At 39.4% G+C, this 9,205-nt stretch overlaps 1 protein-coding gene across 1 annotated transcript; it reads left to right on the top strand.

Annotated features, from left to right (window-relative positions):
- Positions 1 to 1,086: 1,086 nt before the first annotated feature.
- terf1 (telomeric repeat binding factor (NIMA-interacting) 1) lies at positions 1,087 to 9,117 on the top strand. The gene is made up of 10 exons (XM_078280259.1): positions 1,087 to 1,333; positions 2,918 to 3,013; positions 5,086 to 5,213; positions 5,433 to 5,519; positions 5,630 to 5,779; positions 7,316 to 7,422; positions 7,527 to 7,553; positions 7,688 to 7,785; positions 7,974 to 8,044; positions 8,452 to 9,117. The coding sequence occupies exons 1-10, from the start codon at positions 1,150 to 1,152 to the stop codon at positions 8,611 to 8,613; spliced, it is 1,110 nt and encodes a 369-aa protein (XP_078136385.1). The 5' UTR covers positions 1,087 to 1,149; the 3' UTR covers positions 8,614 to 9,117.
- Positions 9,118 to 9,205: the final 88 nt, after the last annotated feature.

The raw sequence follows: 9,205 nt of genomic DNA, 5'->3' as shown, positions 1-9,205 counted from the left end.
TGGTGTTCTCTACTCTATAAATGAGCTATTGTTTATAGGCCACATCTGCATTTGAAGAATGCTTTTTTTGTGCTTAATATGGATCATTGCATAATATGATACAAATGTGAGTTTATAAATACATAACATAGCATTCATGAATTCTGATGTTGCATTTGCAGCAAGAAGGTTAGCATGTTTTTCATATCCAATAGTGTAGACAACTCAGCAATCTGGCAAGACTGGCTGATAAATGATTTATCACTGTATTCCATTCCATTAGATGCAATTAATGGATCTCCACATTTGTTGTGTGTGCTGCTGCCAAACAGTGTTACTGAACATGAACAGCCGTACAGCCCTCCCAAACCAGAAGCTCTGGCATGTAACGTCTTTAACGTAAAAAAAAAAAAAAACTCAAAGAAAGTTATGCATTATAGTAATGTGTTGACTTATTATCACTGTATTATATAGAATAGCAGTATCTATTACATCCATTGTGTCACACAGAATTATAATAACTGTATATTACATAAGTGTAAATACATAATGGGTGAGGATGTTTGCATTATTTTTTCCTCATATCCAAAACTTGTCTCAGGTGTATTGTAAACTGTAAGCACCTTATAAAAAAACAATGCCTAAAAGGTGCTATCTGGAATGTCTGACATTTATTTCCTTTTTTGTGTAGATCTCTTAAATCTTTTACAGTTTTAAGCCTACATACCAAGGGCATTTTTAAGTAAAATGAGCACAGACATCATCACCTACCCATGTTGATAACATATCAAAAGTTTTAAAACTTGAACAAGCGTCATTCTGTGGCAGTATTTTCAGCTCAAATCCCTAAAATGTGCCAAGACTTTATTCCCTGTGTTTACATACACACCGTTCACTGTAATGCAGCCCAATAAAATAAAAAATACCATACATTTAAGAGTCATGGCTCTGACATAGTCCAACCAAAAAAGAAGAAAATTAAATTTACTTTATTAATTTTTTTTGTTTAATTGGATGGAAACAGCTGTAGTTACTCCTCCCAAACGCAGAATGGCGCTACAGACCGCCAAGCGAGGACACGTTAGCAAACTAAAGCGCGCGGAAATCGTCAAACACCTTCCAAAGAAGAAATCTAACAGAGGATCTCTGACCAAAACCGAGAATATAAACATGGAGCCTGAAATTAACAATAAAACTGCTACAGTTGCTAGTTATATAGATGGAAGTGTCCGTTTTTCCCATGTTACCGCTGTTGCTACTGGGTGGATGTTGGACTTTATGTTTGTAAGTCTGTGTCGACGTTTCAAGGAAGGCAAATTTGATGAATTCAATGAAGCACTTTTGACTTTCCAGGGTAAGTTATTCAAAGCTAACAAACCATTAGCTAGCTAACGTAAACTACTTATTTAAAGTATCCAGGCAACATCTCTGCCGAGTCCAGAGAGATCTGGGTTAAACTAAACAGTTAGCGATAATGTTACAAGTTTTTAAAGTCGTTAACTAGCGTTATGTTAATAACTCGCGCGCACATATGGACAAAGCTGAAATGACCTCATACCTCGTAAGATATGACGTTAACGTTAGCTAACTTTATTTATTAACGTAACGTTACAGTTAACTTGTAATGTTAACGGTAAGTTTGCACTATATAAGCAGCACCTATAAGCAGAGTGTACGAAGACTGCTGCTGAAATAATGTAGAATATGTGTAGAAATACAATTTGAACGGTGGTGCTGAGGCGGCAATATAAAGCCATCAATATGAGAAGATAATTGCTAGCCTCCATGCTAAAACTCTGGGTGCACTTCTGACCCGAGTATCCACCTAGCCTATAGTAAATTGTGAGCTCCTATAGCTACAACAGTATAACCAAAGAATTTCTAATAAGGGAAGAAGTTCCACTCTCTCGTTACTTCCGGCTTCTGAACTGGTTGCAGTTCCACTCTGGTTCCATATAGGGGGCGCTCACAGGCCAGTGCAGAATGAATGGGGCTCTATGGAGCTATACCCTTCAAAATCCACTTTTCTCAGGATATAATTTTTTGTCTAGTAATTTGAATGTTGCATTCGAAAGGGGAGGCTAAGAAAATACACACTGCAGGGTGTTAGATTATTTTTAAAGTCGCTTTTTTGTTCTAAAAAGCCTTTTAAAATGTCAATGACGTCATACACATATACGGCCAGAGATGCTGCTTTACCGCAAGCTCTTTTTTCTCTCGAGGCATCGACAACACAGCTGACAGGTTAGGCTCTCCCTGTTGATACACGTGCTAGAAAGAGGTTTGCTAATGTTTTAAAGACCACGCCGAAATATTCACGCTGACATTCTGGTTCTGCTTTGGATGCCATCAAGTGGGATCTCCGATCGTAATCAATCCTTCACTGACCAATCAGCATTCATTAGCAGAATGCTAGCGTGTTATGGGCAACAATGACTCAACCTGTAACAAATCGAAAGGGCATAAGTACTCGTTCATTCAACTTTCCACCTATAATCCATGTTGAACTTGCAAAAACTACAATCAAATCTGAGATTTCTCAACGACAATCAGGCGAAAGAGATAAATTTAGCCGTCTAGCTCCATAGAGTCCCATTCATTTTGCACTGGACCGTGATCACCCCCAGTGGAACTCTGGTGGAACTGCAACCAAAGTAGGTACAATGGAGCTGAATAGGGAGTGGAACGGCTTTCCGTAGACGGGCTTTGGTATAACTCTATCAATCATTTAAAAAAAACATGATGAACAAAGTATCATCCGTGTTACCCCTGGCATTGTAACTTGCTATATCAGTAATGAGGAAGGATAATAGTTAATTTTGTTACATTAATGTTAACGTTTCTACAGAGACACCATCTTCATATCTTTATAATGTTTCTGAAGACCTAACTGGCTAAAACAGTTTTGTGAATTTGTTTATTTGTGCTTTTGCTTTAGCCATTTCTCAGACTCCATCTCTGAAAGGAGACCTTCATGATGAGAAAAAGATGATATGTTCCTTCCTTGCAAGAGTCATGCATGGAAAGCAATTGGGTAAGTTGTCGCTGTCCAAAGCTGAATTAGTCCTCTAGGCATCTTTCTACATCTGCATACGTTATCTCTGTGCAGCAATACTGTTTGGGTGCTTCTGAGTGGAAGTTAGTACTGCAGGGAGGTCAGAACAAAGTAATTTGTTATTCAAACTTTGTCATTTGCATATAAACACATATGCAATACAAACGTTTTAAACCACTCTTTAAATGTCCTATAAAAAAAGTCTTTATTAGTTTATTTTTCATAATCTTTGGGTCTGTTTACAGTAGGCCTGCACGATAAATCGTTATAAAATCGCGATCTCGATTCACCCCTGTTCGCGATTTAATTTTTAAATGACTTCGGACAGCAAGCTAAACGCGTACGTTTTCGTTTGTGTTCTCACATTCATAATCTGCAGAGTAATCCTCACCAACACAAGAATGTGTATGTATTGCCTTTCTGTTTTAAATGAGTGATAAATAAAATTATCCTCAACCAGCTAGCTAGCTGCCGTGCTAACCAGCTGTTCCTGCTAACAGGTCCAACCCGATGATGACCCACATAACTAACACCGGTTATTCACTGACCTAGCTACATATCCAAAAAAGAAAGCTGTTCCCTTGATCATTTAACTTAACACACATACAAAAAAATATTGGTTAAATTAAAGATGACATGGCACGGAAACTAGCTTCAAAAAGGCCAACAAAACAAGTTAAATGCGGGTCTGCGGAGCTCCTACCCCGGCTAGCTGACAAGCTAGCTGCAGCTAGCTTTGGACTGCTCGCTAGCTGCTGCCCGTCGCGTCGTAATATCCACCGGTCAAATCTTAACATAGGCTACACAGCGAATATAATCACAGATAAGAAGATGGCTAGATGTTACAATTATGTGTGGTTACTCCGTGATTTACTGCATGGATTAATGTGTGATAGATAATTAATGACTGCACTTCCCAGAGCTGGGATGCGTTCAGGCATCCATTAGAAAGTTGCATTGGCACACCCAGTGAACAACGGTATGTGGGTAGCCACGACCGACCATGTCCTCCATAAACATGGGCTACGTGTTATATAAATCTTTACTTAAGTGAAGAATAGAAGTTAATACAAAATAAACCCTAGATTGATGTCTTATCTTTGCCATTATGAGGTACCTCCCCCCGCCGTTAGCGTAGCATCACGTACCCGTAACCCAGCCAGCTACAAAGAACTGGGAAGCATCCAGACTTTTAAAAGCTTTGAGATCAGCACCAGTATATGGGGATACCCTGTTTACCACATAGTGGTACAGATCGTGTGGACTGAAGTCGGTCAGACTCGTTGATTTAATGAGGTCCGTGAAAACGGAGGGAGGAAGAATTAAGAGTCGGTATCCAATCCTGCTATCTCCAACATCTCCAAATACTGCTCTTTGTGAGCACCTACCAGATGCCCTACCTCGACCGATAACGGCACGGCAACTTGTTGTTCAATAGAAGAAGTCATAAAGCCATAAATAAAATGTATTTAGTGTTATGTATTTCAAACTATGAAACTTTCCGCTCGTCTACTACACTGTTTAGCTTGTTATTGCCGGTGATTTTGCCGTCCATCATGGCGTCGTCACGTGTTTGCAAAGGGTCTATAGGTGCCAAAAAAAATCTATGTTTGGTACTGCCAATTTGTTTTGTTTTGTTATGGTTCATGTGTGCAATAAACATTACACTTTGTGAGAAAAAAATCGTGGTAGAGAATCGTGATATCAATTCTAAGCTAAAAAATCGTGATTCATATTTTCCCCCGAATCATGCAGGCCTAGTTTACGGTCTAGGCCTGAGGATGTTTACCAGTTGAAACTGATCCCAGCTGACATTCAGGCTCAAGTAAAAATGCCTAGATGTTAGAGACATAGAGACAATGTTTTGATGACGTATTTTGCCATAACAACTGTAATATCAAAAAAGTAACTTGAAGCTAAAATTCATGATGTAAAACTGTTTCTTCTGCATCTTTACCCTGCATCCGTACATAACTTTGAATGTCCACACACAAAAAAATAATCATAATAATGGTCTGTTTTTAACCATGTAATACACTGTTTTCCACCAGATGTTCTGTTTGAAGAGGACGACCATGTGATGCCTTTGATGTCTGCTGCCAAAATATGGTCAAACCTAGAGCAAACTGTGGCGGACAAAAGTTTGTTCACAACCGTCACCATTCTTTTGCTTGTCCAGGTAATCACACACATTATTTGCGGGGTGGAGAATGTCCGGACAGTGTTTTAAATGGGTCCTGGTGTGATTGAATGACTTAAAAGTAACTCTGGAGATTGCTACAGTCTGCTAATAGACAGATATCACCACTTCAAGGAATAAGCCAGGTTTCAGTCCTTATGTCACACAGGGATGCTTTTTCCTAATTTTGATTGCCTGATGCATTTGCCTTGTTCCCAGTCGGTGGCTGTGTGCTTGGAGAAAGGCAAACTATATTCTGCCTCCTCTGTCCTGAAGTGGTTTGAAAATAACAATGAATTCCCACAGGTCTGTATGTACATTACTGTCTCTTTTCTTTTCAAAAGCACAAGATCAATACTTGAATATTTGGTGGCCTAGAATGATTGACTTTAATCCTTAACAACTTTATTCAACAGAAAGTGAGAGTTAAGTTGTCGACAATAGTGACACGGAGGGAAACCTACCACCCATTCCTCATGAGCTTCAGCTTCAGCCGCCTGCTGGAGACAATACAAACTTACTTGGATGCCTACTTGGAGAAGAATCCCTCTGACTACCTACTCAAGGTACATGACCCGAGCCAGTATATTGTAGGTCACAGCCTGTTTTTCAAAATGACACTAGGTCACCCCTTCTAAGTTCAGCCTAGTTCATAAAATGTATAGGCAAGCCTGACAATAGGCCCAATCCACCTCTAACTGGAGCTCAAAAAATGTTTCCACAGATACATTTCATGTATGTATGTATATGTATGTATTTGATTGAATGTGTATGAACAGTACAGTCGTACACCACTAGACAAGGATATTCGGACACTGAAATTGTGTGGGGGAAATGATTGACAAGTGCTGTTCATCTTAGTATAACATAGTCTCGCTTTGCCAGACCGTCCACGCGCTGCAGAGCGGAGAAGGGTCTGGCTAGTCCACACAGCATTCTGGGGTGGGATAAAAACCTGCTCTGGTTTATTGGCATTTCTTTAAACCAATCACAATCGTCATGGGCGGCGCTAAGCTGCTCACTGAGCCGCTGCAAAATAGTCGTGTGAGAGAAAACTCAGATTGGACAGATGGTCTAGCTAGCTATTCCAACACAAAGAAAGCGGAAGGAAACGGACATATATGCATCCAACGGAATTTCCTGCGGCACCGGAACAATCCCTGAAGTGGAACGTCAAGGACATAGACTAAGTGTAACATGACCTTTGAAAATTGGTTGTGCAAAAAGGCAAAGCGCAAGTCTTAGACTGTTACTTGGGAAAATAGTTTTCCCAGGGTAGGATTTATTCAGTCTATTCATGATGAGAGTAAACATTTATATATTGCTAGCCCTGCACGACTAATGCCAATGTAAAATTAAGGATCAACTTTGTATGGCTAAAACTGAGGAATGAGAATAGCTGTGCAATACATTATTCTGTCTTGGTTTTAGAGGTGAATGACAAATATAGTTTGAGTGGTGCTGTTTTTGATGCTTGAAAATTCCACACCAACATATCATAATTGAGTTTAACTCAATAACATCTGTCCTTTGATCCAAACAAGTGTGAAAAGACTTGTCACTTTTTTTGCTGCTTAGCTGTTTGTGAGATGGAGAATATCTTCAGTTACACATAATTTAATCGGCCAATACATCAGGTGTCTAATGTTTTGCTCCAGCTAACAGCAAGGTGTAACAAACCGCTGTCAATACATTTCCTTGATCTTGTGTGCACACCTGTTCAGCTTTGCTCTCGTCCTTCTGATTAATGGCACTTTGACCAACCGAAGTTGCTGATGTGACATTATCAGTCATAGTTAATTGGCAATTTGTCATCAGAATTAGTTGGAAGGGCAAACTGCTACATACAGCAGAGCCCTCCTCAGGGCCCAACAGACCTGCTTATTTGTGAAAGTTTTAAGAATGATTTACATAGAGGCCGCTGACCAAGGTTAAACTTACAGTAGAAAGGTGTTGTAATGACAGGCCTCATTAGTTTTGCTTTCTCATTATAGCAATACTTAAGCCTGGAAGTTAATTGTTTTGGAAGAGGATGAAAAAAGGTAATATTTACGTTATTTATGTTAGTCTATGCTTTTTTCTTCTGCCTCTTCGTCTATCAGGCAGCCGAAATGATGGTGCAGTCCCAGAACATTGAGGGCTTGGAGGACGTGGTGACACGGGACAGCTCTCTCTCAGAAGAAGCCAACGAATCAACAGAGGATAGAAAGTAGGAAATAACCTGTAACGTCCCCAGTTGTATTTATTGAGAATTGCACATGATCCATTTCTGTTCTTTATTAAATAAAATACTTTACATGTATGTCCTAACAGGAAAAAGAAGAACACAGTATGTTTGAGGTTAGTAGAAATGAGTGTTAGAATGTGTCTTTTGCTTTCTCTGTTTGGGTAAAGTTGGGAATTCAGCACACACTAGATATTGGCCTTATGTGGGGTAACAAATGATTTCATCACACTATATTAAACCTACACAGGACAAAACGGAAACTACTGTCGACTAAAATTACGGATGCATGGAAACCTGATACATGCAAGAAGGCTTTTGTCTCACTCCGAAGAATCTCCAGGAATGGTAAGTTTTATCTTTCCCCTGCCTTTGATGTTTCTGGTCACAACACAAAGTATTTAGTTTTTATCTGATGTAACAATATTTTCAATTTTCTATCAAATGTAGAAATGCATTCACCAGCACATTGTATTTCATACACATTTCTGAGTGTGAACAAAAGCTAAAGAGAATGTAAAACCTCCCACCATCAGAGTTATCTCAGATGACATCTCAGAAGTCAACGGACACCTCGAAGATCACAAAAACAAGAAAACCACCACAGGTAAGTTCAACCACACAGCTCATGTCCAGTTAATTAATCCCAAATCAAGCACTCAAATGCTACCTTTGGTTTGGGCTCGGATTTCTGAATTTTCTGAATTTTCCCCTGCATTCCAATACCCATACTACCACACTATTTAGTATGCCAGCAAAAGACTTCGGTTGTCCCAAATACATAGTATGTCAAATGCATTATGCCAAAAATACAAGAACATCCTAGTGCATCCGGTCAGATTTTGCAGTATGCAAGCCAGCATGCTTATCCTTTACACAGCATATACAGTATGAGGAAGAGGGCCAAAGTTGAAGGCGCAATGTTATGATGAAGTAGTATGTCCCAAAAGTAAAAAAGAAAAAGTATGCGATTCGGGACTCTGCCTTTAATTCCTTATGTTTTACTTTGTTTAGAAATGGACACCCCAGCTGGACAAATACCTCAAGGATGGAGTTAAACACCACGGCCAGGGGAAGTGGTCTCGCATATTAATGGATTATGACTTTGAAGGACGCACCGGCACCATGCTCAAAGACCGCTGGAGAGTTCTAATGAAGTCACATATAGTAGGCTGAAGACGGAGAGTTTAAAATGTGGACTTAACTCTTATCAGCCCATAGCTTAATTGCTGAAGATCTCGCTTTTGGTTACAGGCATTGCCTTCTATGATAGGCTACATTTAATAGTTTACAAAATCTGTAAGTGTGCCCCTCTAACTTGTACAGTGTAGCCAATCCTGTGAATGAAACAAGGGATTAGCTTCCTCACTCATTTAACCCTTTTCCGTCCATTGGCTAAACTGTTGAAGTTGATCTTTCATGTTGTGGGTGTGTTGTGCTTTGCTGCTGCTCTGTTTGCACCAAAAGAAAAGTAATACCACCAGAGGGCACTCAACACAGAACAATAAACTGGGCTGTTAGCATTGCCTCTTTGATAGGTCACACATGTAAAGAATTTGGAATATTGTTATAATTTAAGGTTATTATTGCCCGAAAATTGCTTAAAAACGAATAAAGTTTGTTACATTAAAAAAAATGCAAAATCAACTTTGATAGGTACTCAATGTGTGCTAGGTAAAATACTTCTAAGTTCCAACATTGTCTTCACATCGTGTGCTGCAAAGTTACACAGAACAATGGAAATGTGCATGGTGATTGCAGTGATTTG

Source organism: Sander vitreus, chromosome 22, assembly GCF_031162955.1.
Source record: "Sander vitreus isolate 19-12246 chromosome 22, sanVit1, whole genome shotgun sequence".
NCBI classification, from domain to species: Eukaryota; Metazoa; Chordata; class Actinopteri; order Perciformes; family Percidae; genus Sander; species Sander vitreus.
The sequence above is the reverse complement of the archived record's forward strand: the minus strand, read 5'-3'. Positions and strand labels throughout refer to the sequence as shown.

Bases quoted from the DNA above. Each gene is read 5' to 3' on its own strand.
- terf1 (XM_078280259.1), top strand. From the start codon at position 1,150: ATGGAGCCTGAAATTAACAATAAAACTGCTACAGTTGCTAGTTATATA. The intron at 1,334-2,917 runs GTAAGTTATTCA...CTTTTGCTTTAG, and splicing joins AGCACTTTTGACTTTCCAGG to CCATTTCTCAGACTCCATCT. The intron at 5,520-5,629 runs GTCTGTATGTAC...TTTATTCAACAG, and splicing joins ATAACAATGAATTCCCACAG to AAAGTGAGAGTTAAGTTGTC.